This window comes from Chaetomium tenue (assembly GCF_020726465.1).
Source record: "Chaetomium tenue strain MPI-SDFR-AT-0079 chromosome Unknown F5144scaffold_3, whole genome shotgun sequence".
NCBI classification, from domain to species: Eukaryota; Fungi; Ascomycota; class Sordariomycetes; order Sordariales; family Chaetomiaceae; genus Chaetomium; species Chaetomium tenue.
The window spans coordinates 3,802,451-3,815,037 of NW_027117331.1; the positions used below are offsets into that span (position 1 = coordinate 3,802,451).

Consider the following 12,587-nt stretch of genomic DNA (forward strand, 5'->3'; position numbering starts at 1 on the left):
CTTATCCTGTTGAGTAATGTGGATGTTAGAATGTCTCAATTACCGAGGGCTCGGCAATATCCTCATTGTTTTGTTTGTTGACATGGATGGGGATAGAGCTGGCTAGTTTGGTAAGATGCTGTTACTTTGAGGTTGTGAAAGGTCATAGTCACTGACGGGGGCATTGCTCATTGGTAACCACACTTAGAAGAGATATAAACCTCGAAACGTAATCACGAGAACTTGAGTGAAAGCTTGGGGACCGAGGACCTGTGATAGAGGTGGTATCTTGAATCACTTCCGAGTAACACCTGAACACCGATGCACGATCCGTAACGCGCAGGCGGCAGCAGTCAATGCATTGCCGCAAATGCAATTCTGGAGAGATGATAAAAGACTCCCTTTCATTCAATACCCCCGGGCCATCGATCCACGACACACAACCTGGGCCGGTATGACACACCTCCACTAACCCTCCACTAACCCCCAACCGGCCGTCAACCTCCCAAGCCCAAACGCCAAGGTCGAATCAAGATGCCCGAGGGCAAAGAAGTAGAATGGGAACAAGAAAAAGAAACATAGCCATGAGCTCATCCCATATGTGCAATGAAGAGTGTCCTAGAGAGGACCGGCTGCACCAGGCAAACCAGGGGCTTCACCTGCACGTTTAGTGGTGCACGCCATGGCGGTGGCGTTGCAGGTGCTGGTGCTGGTGCTTGTGCTGGTTGAGCTCACGGCGAGCCTTGTCAGCACCAGGGGTGGCCGTGACGGTGACCGTCTCAGTGGCCATCATGACGTACTCGATCGTCTCGATGACAACGATCTTGCTGACCACGTTGCCCTTGGTAACGTAGTCGGTGCGGACAAGCTCATAGCCCTTGGGGATAGGAGGGTCCGACGGGATCGGGGTCGGGGTAGGAGTGGGGGTAGAGGTGGAGGAAGGAGTGGTGGTGGACTCGGCCTCGGGGCTCGAGGTAGGCTCCTCCTTGAACACGCCGCCAGGGAGCACATTAGGCACCGGCACCGAGATAACGGGGAGCGGGATCGGGTCCGGCTTGGGCTGGTTGTGGTTCGCGGGGGCAGGGCCGAGGCTGATCTTGACATTTCCAGGGAGGATGTCACCAATCAGGCCGGAGAGCTTCTCGCTGGCAATCATGGGGGGAGTCTTAATCTTGCACTTCCGCTGGTCATCAGCGCTGAGGATGGTGAAGAGGGGGCAGTCGGAGATTTGTCCACTGGCGTTGGTGCATTGGTCAACGGCGGACTGAAGGAAGTTTTCTTCCCAGCCGCTGATGAAGTCAGCGTGGTAGCCGAAACCTAGCAAATCTGAGTTAGTATGCAAATCGACTCAGAAATTAACTTGCTTTACACACCTTCGACATCACCGTTGGAGATGACAAACTCGCCCGGGACACCGACAAAGTCGTGGGTCCTCCAGATGGTCTCAAAAAAGAGACCGGGCAGCTTCACATCGAAACCCTCAGGGCAGTTTCCATTAAGAACTGTGTCAGGGTACGCGACGTGAGACTTGTGGTCCGGAGAGCTGGTGTCCTTGCCGTTCCAGCAAGAGGGGAACGACAGCTCGAAGCGAACTCCGTGCTTGCACTTGGAGTCCAGGAAGGCCTTGTCAGGCAGATAGTGGCGGAACAAAGCAGGCTCGGGGTCGGCATCATAGTTGAGGCAGTTGAAACCAAGAGCCCGCTGGGCGAGATCGTGCTGGTTGGTCTGGCCCATGCGACCCCAGTCTGACTTGGGCGGGTCGGGCTGGCGATAGTCGAGGCCGCCGACCGAGTAGTTGCGGCGGTTGGCGTCACCAGCGACCATGCGGAAATCGTTAGGGAACGCCTTGATTCCCTTCTTGGTATCCTTCAGGTCGTAGTTCAGGAAGTAGTAGCTAGGTATCGATCAGCGCGAAGTGTTCTCAAAATTCTGCGGCATTGAAACTCACGCAAGCATGCCGCCGTCCTGCTGAACCTCCTGGTAGGTGCCATTGAGATGCTTGAAGTAAACAGCCGGAGCCCAATACACCGACATGTCTTCAGACACAGCGCATGAGGTGCAGTCGGCATTGCGAAGGTCTTCGAACGTCGAGCTCGCGCTGAAACCTGCAGGTGAATTGATGTTAACGACAACCACAATTGAATATACGGTTTTTTTATTCGGCTTTTTCCCTTCTTTTTTTTTCATTAAAAATAATTCCATGATCATTACATACCAGAGGAGCCGTGAATCGCATGGGCATGCTTGGACGGGACGCCAGGGTCGATCAGAGGGTCAAGGCGGGCGAGGCCGACTTGGCCACGGCATTCCATGCGCCAAAAGGCGTGAGCGCCGCCCAGCGATGCGAGGATCGCGGCGAGCGAAGTGCCGGTCTTCATGTTAAAGGTTGTAAAGGAGTGACTCGATGGTTAAATTCAATGTGGGAGAATGATCATGGAACGGTTGGAATTGATCCTGGCGCAACTTTGTTTCGGTAAAATCGCCAACTAGTAAAAAGAGTGAGTGTGCTGTTTTTTTTTTGTGAAAGTCGGGGTGATCGCTGGTCTGGCAGGAAAGAAGTTGTTAGCCCTACTGCCACCCTCGATTTAAATCATTGTTTGAGTTGGTGGGAGCGAGAGATCGAGAAAAAGAGAAAGTGGGGTTGTTGCCGTTGTGACCACCAAGGTTGGTTGACTTGGGATGGGGAAAAAAGAAGGGAAACAGCGCCAGCTCGCTGCTTGTGGAATAAGAGAAGACAAGGAGAAAGTGGTGGGGTTATTTTATTGTTCATTTTCCGAGGGCTCAACGTACCAGTTTGGCCAGACGACCTGAGGCGAGCGTAAATTGTCACGAACCACAGGCACAGGCCTCGCAACCCGACCACGGATGACAGTTTACAGCCGTCTGGTTCACAAGACCAACCAAGCTGTGACCCGGGAGCCTCCTCGCGTACCTGATATGCTGCTTGCGCACACAAAACCCAATCCCCCTATTCTCGATTCGGTGGAGTATCGGTAGTTGCGATGCTTGAAGTCGGGCGGATAACCTCGTTGAGCGGCAGATTACGATCGCACCAAGAAACGAAAGTTGGCGATCAACACAAACGCGAAATGAATGATCGATATCGTCGTCGCCGAAAAGTAAGGAACGTGGGCCCCGAGTTGGGGAGTCGAAAAACCGCGAAAGTGAGTGTTGCGGGTTGGAAGACTCGGAGTCAAAAGAAGGGTTGGGGAAAGCAGACAAGGCGCAAAAAGCGAGAAAAGGGAGTGGAAGGGAGGAGTGTGACATGCGCCCAAAGATAACCCAAATTGGTACCCTGTGGATTTGCTGCGGTGCCCCTCTGTGTTCTGCCATGGCATTCTGCAGGACGGGGAAGGGCAGCCAAGGGCAGCCAAGGAAACGCCCCTTGCCGGGGTTCTGCAGGACGCTCTTTCCCGAAGCAGCACCTGGCTAGAAAAAGAAGGCCTCTGGTTGGCCAGCTGCGTCTGACCTCGATTAAGGGGACGCTCCAGGGATGTGTTTTGTGGGGGCCGGTTCCTGGCTAACGCAGGAACAGCACTTCAACTGAGCCGCTTTTCCGAGGAAGTAGCCGCCACACCACTTGGGGTTAGGGAGACCCTTGCCAACCCGCACCGGGTATGAATGATGAATGACACCGCCGATGGATGCTCCAAGAAATAAAATGATTTGCGCTCGCCCGCTCGCGCTGTTGGTTCATCTCGTTGGTCCATCTCTGCGTGGGACGAATAATCTCGAGGGATGCGCGAACCACTCCACCCGCGACCATCTGCATCTCACCACTCGGTCGCACTTCACCATCATGGTGTGGCTTGTTCAACGGGGCCTCCTGTCACGGCAGGCCGTGTCCGGCAAACTCACCCTGTCGCCCTCGGCCAGCGCCTCGGATGCGTTCGCTTTCTCCAAGGCGGGTGAGGGACGGCCGAGTATGGACGGCAATTCGGTTGTGTACCTAAGCATGTCAAACGTGGAGGTGAGCAACGGGAAGTGAGGTGACTTCATCAGTGGCGCGACGGACCGCCGTTGGGGAGCGGGGTATGCACATGGTGAAATGGGAAGGGGCTCCCCAGGATCGGACGAGCGCCAATGCCGCCTGAAACTGTTTCAGGCTTGGTCTGCGCTAACATCTTTCAGGGTGAAATCCCACCCAAATGCTCGGTGAGCCAATCGTGGTGCCAAACACAAATTGCTGGGCGCTGCTGGGCATTGCCGGGGGACCCTGACATCCATTGGCCCCTTTCCGCAGTTCTGGAAAATGTTGCGACTGATGCGCCAGCAGCCTTGCAGAGTTTGGAGAGAGCCAAGCGCATCTCTGAACATGGCACATGCTCCGCGACGGAATCCGGCTCCTGAAGCACTCCATTTTATCCCGCTTCGCCTTGCGTCATGCTTGTGGTTGACGTCCCAACAGCAACGTTTGGCGACCGAAAACCGGCACAATAATTAACCTTATTAAACGGATCATCCGATCGGCAACTCGCAAACATGGCGCCCCAGGTCAGGCGGGCAGAAAACATCATGCGCTCTCGGCGCATTTAAAGAACCGGGCACAAGAGTGACTCGCGCGAGCTTCCACCGTTAGCATGGATGAAGATCGACCATTGCCAGTTCTCTTGGCTCTGGCTGCATTGCGATGGGCACATGTTCCCCTGTTTGCGGGTGGGGAGGACAGTTTCCAGATTGCCATGCACGTGCCATGCAAATGTTGAATTCTGAAGGGGAGGCTTGGCACACTCGGTGTCAAGCTCGGCAAGCGTTGTTGACGCCACACTTCAAGATGGAGACGGCACTGTGCCACACTTGGGCTTCCATTCAGTCACTCCACAATCTGAACCCTTGCAACCCTGAACCTCAGATTAGCGTCAGGCCCCTGTGGCGCGCGACATCAACCTTCCCCTTCTTTCGAAACAAAAGCTCCAATTCCAAATCCAGTGGCCGTAAGACCCGCCTGGGCGATTCACCCATTCATTTCCTAATGCGGTGCTGGCATTTCCTACTGCCGACCACACAATGGACGATCTCGCCGGTCTAAACTGGTCGGCCCCCAGCCAAGGGAAGCCTGCCATTGCGCAATCGGCGCCGACAAACCCCGCGGTAACAGCCTACCCTTCCCTGCGGCCGTCCCCGTCTCCGTTCGCATCCGGCCGCAATACCCCGCTGTCCACTCAAGGTTCTGGTAACATCGGCGCCAAACCACCAGCTCCCAAGGTTGCACAAGACAGCTTCGGCAACTTGCTCAGCTTCGGGGCCGGAAAGACCAACGCGAATCTCAGTCTCCGCGAGCGGCAAGACCAGCTGGAGGCCGAGAAGAGAAGAAAAGAGGAGGAGCGACGGAAGCAAGCACAGGCACACTATGGAGACGGGCGCTTCTTTGACTCCCTCGGCCAGAATCAATCTGGGTCATTGAGGACGTCGTCTCCTGCAACACCGGCGTCGCCATATGTGCAGGGACCCAGTGCAGGATCACTGCAGGGGAAGCCGCCAGCCGAGTCAGATGACGATTTATTCGCAGCGTTCAGTGCTAGCACGAAAGTCGACAACTCGAGCCACTTTCCGCCGCCTGCGCCGCCCAGCAACCCACCTGCGAACGCACCTAAGCTAGATCTCGGTAATCCGCAGTCCTGGAGCCAGCCTGCGGCATCTGGCGGCGGAGGTCCCAGCGGCGGCGACGACGATGACGATCCGTTTGGGCTCAGCCAATTCCAAACGAGAACCAGCCAACCTCCTCCACAGGCTGTCGGGGATGAGGACGAGGATGACGACCTACTGGGCGACCTCGGTAAACCCGTGGATCAAGTCAGGAAGAAGGCGGCCCCGACTTTTGCGCGGGAGCCTGAACCAGGAAAGCCAATCGAAGATTCCTCTTCGGACTCCGAGGTTGAACCGCCAGCCACATCGGATGATCCATTCGACAAGGCTGTCGCTCAACTCGTAGACTACGGCTTCACCCCAGAAAATGCGAGGAGAGGGCTTACGGAGAGCGGCGGGGGGTTAGATGTCCAAGCTGCCGTCAATTGGTTGCTGGATGACGCCCACAGGCAGGCGAAGGAAAAGACAAAAGGCCGGGGCAGCGCGAGGGAACAGCCCAGGGAGAGGGGTGAACGAGCCCCGAGCCAGTCTCGAAATGGAGCACCATCATGGATGAGGGAGGGCGACGACGAGATGAGGCGTAACGACAACCGATCGCCAGCTCCCATGGATGGTGATTTCGCCAAGACAGCGGCGGCTGTGGGCTCGAGTTTCCTCAAGTCGGCGAACAGCTTGTGGAAAACGGGGCAAAAGAAAGTCCAGAAAGCTGTGGCCGAGTTCCAGCAGGACGGTGACCCGAGCCAGCCAAAGTGGATGCGGCCCAACCAGGATCATGGTGCCAGTGGAGGCACCAGGAGACAGGTGCCCGACGTTACTGACGAAGCTCTGATGTTGGAGTCGGGAGGCCGGCCGGAAGCAAGACCAGGGAGGCTAGCACCCCAGAGCCGGGACTCTAGCGGTGCCCCGTCCCGTGAACGCTCGCCGGCTTTGCCGGCTCGGCCAGGAAAGGGGAGTCAGGTTCCAAAATGGCAGCAGGCTTCACAGCCCCCCTTGAATGCGCGGGCCCGGGTGAGCAAACAAGCAGCCGAGGAAAAGAGCTTCCAAGCATACGTTAGCCCAGCCCGGAGGAAAAAGGCGACCCCACAGCCGCAGCCAGAAGCCAGGTTCGATGAACCAGAGCCGGACCTGCTTTTTGGCGCAACCCCTTCGACGTCCCGACCTACACCACCGGCCCGATCCCCACAAGCATCTCTAGCCCCTCGGCCCGCAGCTCGGCCGTCTCCTGCTCCCAAACCTGCACCGCCTCGCCCTGTTCGCCAGATACCCAATGTCTCACCTATTGCTTTACAAAATTCGACAAAATGCCGCCTAGAGGGCACCGCGCATTTCAAGCGCGGCGACTTCGCGGCCGCTCACGCTTCATACACCTCCTCCATGACTGCCATTCCACAAGATCACCCCCTAAGCATCCTCCTGCTCTGCAACCGTGCCTTGACGGCACTCAAGACGGGCGAGCCGCGCCAAGCGGTCGAGGACGCCGACACAGCCATCCGCCTGATTGGCCCAGGTAAAGGCGAAGGCGAGCAGGTCGAACTCCAAGGAGAGAACGGCGCACCCGGCGAGAAGCGCGACATGCGTGACCTCTACGGCAAAGCGCTCAGCCGCAAGGCCGAAGCGCTCGAGCAAATGGAGAAGTGGGCCGACGCCGCCGCCGTCTGGCAGCTCTGCGTCGAGGCGGGCCTGGGTGGAGCGACTGCTGCGGCCGGAAGGCAGCGTTGCCAGAAAGCCCTCGCGCCCAAGCCCGCGCCAACACCTAGGCCCGCTTCGACGCGGCCGGCGGCCACCCCACGTCCCCGACCGTCTACCAACCCGCAGAAGAGCTTCGAGGCCGTGGAGCGTCTGCGCGCGACGCACCAGGCGGCCGAGCGGGAAGGCGACGAGAAGCTCGCGCTGACCGACAAGGTCGACGCGCGCATCGCGGCCTGGCGGGACGGTAAGCGTGACAACCTACGCGCGCTGCTCGGCAGTTTGGATGCTGTCCTGTGGGAGGGCAGCGGATGGACGAAGGTTGGGTTGCATGAGCTAGTAGTGGCGAAGAAGGTCAAGATTATATACATGAAGGCCATTGCTAAGACGCATCCTGACAAGGTGAGTTCTTATCAGTGTTGTACATGGCAAGGGGCACGGTTGCTAACTGATTGTCAGATTTCCCAAGATGCTACAACTGAGGTGCGCATGATTGCCGGGACAGTGTTCAGCACGCTTAACGAGGCGTGGGATAAATTCAAAGCGGAGAACAACATGTGAGGGGGCTTGTAGCCATGATCATGGGTGGGTTAGCGCAGCGATAAGCAAGCGGGTGTTTGAAGAATTGGTGTGGGTGCATCCCAGGCCTCGGATTTTATCTAGGGTCATCAAATACCGAGAATTGGTTACTCCAGTTGGTTGTGCCCAACTACGTCCATGCTGCCTGCCAATGTAGACTCCACGCCATGCAAAATCGACTCAAAAATGAAACCCCAGCAACACCATGTCCCCCGTAACCACACCCCCAATCACAGCCCCAGCATCCGCTTCACCCCATCCCGCACCCTGTTCTCGTACTCCTCCCTGCGCTCCCGCCACATCTTGGCCGCCTCCACGTTCGCGGGGCTCTCGTCATTGGGCTCGGCCAGCATGCTCATGACCGAGATGAGAATCTTCTCGACGCTTTGGATCGGCGACCACCGCTCCGACGCGTGCTCGTAGTGGTTCGGGTCGTCGCCGGGCGGGTGCAGGATCGAGATGCACACGAGTCCGCTGGGGTAGACTAGGTAAACGGCGTTCCGTCAGCACACCTCCCTCCAGAATAAACAAAACAATAGTGATGAGGATGTATGCAGAACGTACCATTCGGATGCCAGATCTCCCCCAGGAACTTCATGGTCGGCGGCGCCAGCGGGTAGTCCTTGGGGAAGCGCAGCTCGGCCGGGAAGATGCCGCCCTCGAACGGCGTGCCCTCGGGCCCCTGGATCAGCGCCTCCCAGTGCAGCAGGTCGTCCTCCGACACGGGGCCCGCCGTGATGCCCTCGGGCGGGTTGTTAGTCAGCGCCCGGTACTCTTGTAGGAGCCGGCGGTGGGCGGTCGATTGGGCCATTCTGGAGGTGGTCTAAGGGGGGTGGTTCGGGGTTATGGTTTGTAGTTGAGGGTGGTGGGATGGATGCCCGTGCTGTTGGCGCGCGCGGGTGTTTGGAGGGTGAGCTGGGGACTTTTAGGTGCGCTGGTTCGCTTGGTTCGCTAATGATGAATGATGATGGATGTCGGAATCGGGATGGTGGGGGTTGAACGTCTGGGGCGGACCCCCCTGCTACGTACCCTGCATTGAGCGGCCCAGTCCGTGCGTGCCGGCACTGGGCCCAGTGGAAGCTACCGGATCTTTCCGGCAAAAAGCTCAGAGCTCAACCCACTTCGTCTTCGTTCCATCTTGCATCTTGAAGTTCCCACCCAACGATAGGTAAAGCTGGCGCTTTGAACCAGCTTGCCCGCCATGCCGCCAGCAATGGCCCTTGGAAGGGTGCTGAATCGGAGTCAGGGCCTCCAATCAGCAAAAACAAAAACCCCGCCAATATGTCTCTTCTGCTCCCATTCCCCTCAACGCCTTTTCTCGGCCCCATTATCAACAACGGTCCTCCGCCCACGAAGACAACAACAGCAACAACCCCTTAAACGCTACCAATCCACCACCACCCCCTCCTCACCCAACAGCAACCCCCGCACCGACCTCCACCGCGCCCTCCTCGACCTCCAAACCCACGCACCCAACCACATCTCCCTCCCCCGCCTGCAACTCGCCCTGCGTAACCTGACCGAACCACCCGGCCACGAATCCGTGCGCGTCGCCATCCTCAGCCTCACCGACAACCAACCCCCCCAAACCAAACCCGCCACATCAACAACAACAGCAACACGCCTCCTCCGCCTAGCCCTCGCCGACCCGCTCCAGCCCGCCCCGGCGTGGGAAGCCCAGCTGGAGGAGCACGATGCAGCCGGCCAGCCGCTCGTTGTGCGTGTTGCGGCGGCGGCTGGGGAAGCGAAAATGGAAGCCGAGGAGGGATTGCGCACGGGGCGGCGGGACCAGCGACATGTGATCCCCGAGCTGCGCGTCACCACGCCGCTGCTGCCGCGCGGGGCGGAGCTGGAAATGCTCGTTACCGGGGCGGGGGCGGCGCTGGCGACGGCGGCTGCTGGTGCTGCGGGGGGTGTGGTGGACGAGGCGGTGCTGGTGCCGGCGGCGGGGGTGGCTGCGACGACGGCGGGGCATGTGGCGCCGGTGGGGACGCCGGTGCATATGGCGCTGTTGGTGGGGGAGGGGGTGCGCGGGGCGGCGGCGATTTTGTCGCTGCCGGTTGTGGAGGGGAGGGAGGTGATTAAGGGGGTGGTGAATTTTGGGAAGGTGGGGAGGGAGGATTTGGAGGGCTGTCCGCTTGTCGCGGTCAATATCGATACTGCGAGGGAAGGTCTGGAGGCTTTCCGCGCTGATACTGGCAATGCGAGGAAGTACGAGACTCTGTGGACGGAGGCCAACGTCGGCCCTGTCAGCGAGTGGCTGAGGAAGAGCGCGCTTCCGAGTGACGAAGGGGTTATGAAAGCGCCTGTCCGGAACTTGATCGGCTCGCTCTTGCGGAATGCCAGGGCAGCCGTGCAGCAGGAGGAGGCCAGCGATTTGACGGCGGAACTTCGCACAAGGGTTCCACTGGGGTCTATTACCCACCTAGACAAGGTTCTGGCGGAGTGGGCGCAAAACGCCCACCAGGAGCTACAGCAGCAGTTGGATGTCGCGTTTGCTACGCCACCCTGGAGTAAGCTTGGCTGGTGGAAGCTCTTCTGGCGAGCCGACGACGTAGGCATGGTTACATCGGAACTGATCGCCCTGCGCTTTCTCCCAGAGGCGGAAAAGGGGGTGATTTACCTTGCCGGCCGTATTCAGGAGGCTGGCGTTGGGACGGGGCAGCAAGGACCTCTATACACTGGTCCGGCTTTGCCCCAGGCTGGGTATCAGAGGCAGGACACGGCCACGCCCGGCGTGGTCAACAGCTGGCCGTCACACATCCCATTCACCAGGAATTATTTACAGCAGAAGACAGTGCCGGCCCTACAGGCCTTGGCACAGAAGCTTGTTGTACAGTCTGCGAGCTTGGCCGGGCTGAGCACGGCTCTAGCGGGCCTCTCATATCTCTCGGCGCTCGGGACCTACGAGTGCGGGGCGATCGCGGCGCTGGGCATCGTGTTCAGCTTCAAACGCTTCCAACAGAAGTGGGACTCTGCCAGGGAGTATTGGGAGGGGGAGGTGCGCGAGGAGGGCCGCAAAGCGATCCGCGCAACGGAGACTAGCATTGCCGAGGTCTTGGACAAGGCGGGCAAGACACTTGATCCCCAGGCGGACCAGAGTGCGCAGCTGAATGAGCTGTCGAAGATCGAGGAGATCATCACGCGAGCGGAGGAAGCATACGCGCGGATAAAATAGATTTGGCGGGCGTGGCTCGCCGTGTATAACATGTAATTTTTGCATGCAGATTTGTCTAGATGGGAGAGACTTGCAGATTTGCCGAGTCTCGAGGCGGCCCGAGCTTGACTGGCTGGCGTCAGCCCCGAACGAAGAGATACCATATCCGAAGAGAAGACATGATACGTACCCTCAGCGCTCAGGGCCAAACCTCACATCACGTCCGTAGCGGGCGGCGCTGCCTCATGCCGGCCATCCCGCCGGAGCTAGGTCTCTTTCCCCCACCTTCCATCCCCCATTTTCCCAAAACCGCCCGGGCTCCTGCTGCTGTGTAACCCCGAACGCCAAATATGTCGGCCATTACGACGCCCCTCCCTGTAACCGTCTTGATCCCACACAACCACCAGCAAACCAAAGTCCCCTTTTTACCTCCCACCACGACCACCAGCCCTCGCCCTGCTAACCGTCGCCCTTCCTCGGGCGAGACCGACACCCCTGCCGCGGACGTTGCGGCTCCGGAACATGGGAGCATTCCTACAAAACAACAAGCGCATGTCAGCTATCCCGTATCCGTAACAATCTCGTTGCAGCTCTGTAATCGAGGGCGGGAACAGGGGGGAAGCGCACCTCAACATGTCCGGGACGATAAAGAAGCGCACGTGGCTTCCGCGGATGTACACCTGCTCCAGATGGCTGACGCGCCCGTCGCGCGCCGTCACCGTGATGTCCTTGAGCTGCACGTTCATGTTGTCCTCGGCTGTTTTGTTTGGAGTTCATTCTTAGCATGGTTGATTCGGTTGCGGGAGGGGGGAGCGGGGAGGGGAGGCGAGGAACGCACCTTCGATCAGCTTGCCTCGGTAGGTCTGGCCGGAGGTGATTTCGAGGGTGACGATGTGGCCCTGTGATGTGGTGGCGCATCGTTAGCTGGGTTGCTTGGGGGTTGCGGTGGGGTGGGAGGGATGGGAAATTGCGCAACGCACCTGGGCTTCGTTCAGGAGCTTGATTGGGATACCGATTGTGGACGTCATTTTGATGGTGGTGTATTAGAGTGCGGTGGAAAATCGGGTGGTAAGGATGTCGTCGATTCGCCGTTGTTGTTTGGCGGTGGATTGGCTGAACTGATGCTGTGGTTTGAGTTGAAGCGCGATGCTGCCGTTGATTTTCCGTAGCTCGCGGCAAGGCTTGGCGCGGGTAAGGGGACCCACTCTTCCGGGTTTGGCGCTCAGTCGCGGCCCTCGTTCCACACATGCTTCCATCCATTCTTCATCTTCCATCTTCAACACCACCGGAAACCGTTTAATCGACCAACCTCAGTGCCTGTATTGAGCCTCATCGCGTAACACGGGCTGGCTGGGAAGACGCCACGAATTTCCATACAAGACCGCTCCGAGTCATCATCCGATCCCTTTCTCGCCTTTATTGATCAATGCAACCGATTGAAAACTGTTGAGAGGGCCGGGCCAAGCGGGTTAGGGCATAAGTATGCCGGTGGCAGCGGCCCGGGGCTCGAGAAGACGGGAACGGAGAGATGCCGTTTGCTCAAGGCATGGGTTGGCCGAAATTCTCCGGTTTGGCAGTTCCTGGTCATGTGAAACCGGGT

General features: G+C 58.5%; 6 protein-coding genes across 6 annotated transcripts; 2 read left to right on the top strand and 4 right to left on the bottom strand.

Annotated features, from left to right (window-relative positions):
- Window positions 1-196: 196 nt before the first annotated feature.
- Window positions 197-2,503, bottom strand: F5144DRAFT_203483 (uncharacterized protein). The gene is made up of 4 exons (XM_066782940.1): window positions 2,195-2,503; window positions 1,928-2,084; window positions 1,353-1,873; window positions 197-1,296 (listed from the first exon to the last, which is right to left on the bottom strand). Exons 1-4 carry the CDS (start codon window positions 2,355-2,357, stop codon window positions 647-649), a joined length of 1,491 nt encoding a protein of 496 aa, XP_066645282.1. The 5' UTR covers window positions 2,358-2,503; the 3' UTR covers window positions 197-646.
- On the bottom strand, window positions 2,459-3,459 carry F5144DRAFT_203461 (uncharacterized protein). The gene is made up of 2 exons (XM_066782939.1): window positions 2,770-3,459; window positions 2,459-2,523 (listed from the first exon to the last, which is right to left on the bottom strand). The coding sequence occupies exon 1, from the start codon at window positions 3,310-3,312 to the stop codon at window positions 2,806-2,808; it is 507 nt and encodes a 168-aa protein (XP_066645283.1). The 5' UTR covers window positions 3,313-3,459; the 3' UTR covers window positions 2,459-2,523; window positions 2,770-2,805.
- A 1,306-nt stretch (window positions 3,460-4,765) lies between these two features.
- F5144DRAFT_509837 (uncharacterized protein) lies at window positions 4,766-7,868 on the top strand. Its single transcript, XM_066786522.1, has 2 exons — window positions 4,766-7,653; window positions 7,711-7,868. Exons 1-2 carry the CDS (start codon window positions 4,987-4,989, stop codon window positions 7,810-7,812), a joined length of 2,769 nt encoding a protein of 922 aa, XP_066645284.1. The 5' UTR covers window positions 4,766-4,986; the 3' UTR covers window positions 7,813-7,868.
- Window positions 7,869-8,816, bottom strand: F5144DRAFT_531009 (ubiquitin-conjugating enzyme/RWD-like protein). The gene is made up of 2 exons (XM_066786933.1): window positions 8,395-8,816; window positions 7,869-8,314 (listed from the first exon to the last, which is right to left on the bottom strand). The coding sequence occupies exons 1-2, from the start codon at window positions 8,639-8,641 to the stop codon at window positions 8,061-8,063; spliced, it is 501 nt and encodes a 166-aa protein (XP_066645285.1). The 5' UTR covers window positions 8,642-8,816; the 3' UTR covers window positions 7,869-8,060.
- A 139-nt stretch (window positions 8,817-8,955) lies between these two features.
- On the top strand, window positions 8,956-11,124 carry F5144DRAFT_646752 (uncharacterized protein). Its single transcript, XM_066792897.1, has one exon. The coding sequence runs from the start codon at window positions 9,032-9,034 to the stop codon at window positions 11,006-11,008; it is 1,977 nt and encodes a 658-aa protein (XP_066645286.1). The 5' UTR covers window positions 8,956-9,031; the 3' UTR covers window positions 11,009-11,124.
- Window positions 11,125-11,412: 288 nt separating this feature from the next.
- Window positions 11,413-12,015, bottom strand: F5144DRAFT_591978 (uncharacterized protein; the record flags this gene model as incomplete). Its single annotated transcript, XM_066790319.1, has 4 exons — window positions 11,413-11,521; window positions 11,615-11,744; window positions 11,826-11,886; window positions 11,968-12,015. The coding sequence occupies 4 exons, from the start codon at window positions 12,013-12,015 to the stop codon at window positions 11,413-11,415; spliced, it is 348 nt and encodes a 115-aa protein (XP_066645287.1).
- Window positions 12,016-12,587: the final 572 nt, after the last annotated feature.

What these genes read in the sequence shown, in the direction of transcription:
- F5144DRAFT_203483 (XM_066782940.1), bottom strand. Translation starts at nt 2,357, where the DNA reads ATGAAGACCGGCACTTCGCTCGCCGCGATCCTCGCATCGCTGGGCGGC. An exon ending in CAGGACGGCGGCATGCTTGC is followed by an intron (nt 1,874 to 1,927) that starts GTGAGTTTCAAT and finishes ATCGATACCTAG; the next exon opens with CTACTACTTCCTGAACTACG. An exon ending in CTCCAACGGTGATGTCGAAG is followed by an intron (nt 1,297 to 1,352) that starts GTGTGTAAAGCA and finishes CAGATTTGCTAG; the next exon opens with GTTTCGGCTACCACGCTGAC.
- F5144DRAFT_203461 (XM_066782939.1), bottom strand. Translation starts at nt 3,312, where the DNA reads ATGGCAGAACACAGAGGGGCACCGCAGCAAATCCACAGGGTACCAATT.
- F5144DRAFT_509837 (XM_066786522.1), top strand. Translation starts at nt 4,987, where the DNA reads ATGGACGATCTCGCCGGTCTAAACTGGTCGGCCCCCAGCCAAGGGAAG. An exon ending in CTAAGACGCATCCTGACAAG is followed by an intron (nt 7,654 to 7,710) that starts GTGAGTTCTTAT and finishes ACTGATTGTCAG; the next exon opens with ATTTCCCAAGATGCTACAAC.
- F5144DRAFT_531009 (XM_066786933.1), bottom strand. Translation starts at nt 8,641, where the DNA reads ATGGCCCAATCGACCGCCCACCGCCGGCTCCTACAAGAGTACCGGGCG. An exon ending in GGAGATCTGGCATCCGAATG is followed by an intron (nt 8,315 to 8,394) that starts GTACGTTCTGCA and finishes CCGTTTACCTAG; the next exon opens with TCTACCCCAGCGGACTCGTG.
- F5144DRAFT_646752 (XM_066792897.1), top strand. Translation starts at nt 9,032, where the DNA reads ATGCCGCCAGCAATGGCCCTTGGAAGGGTGCTGAATCGGAGTCAGGGC.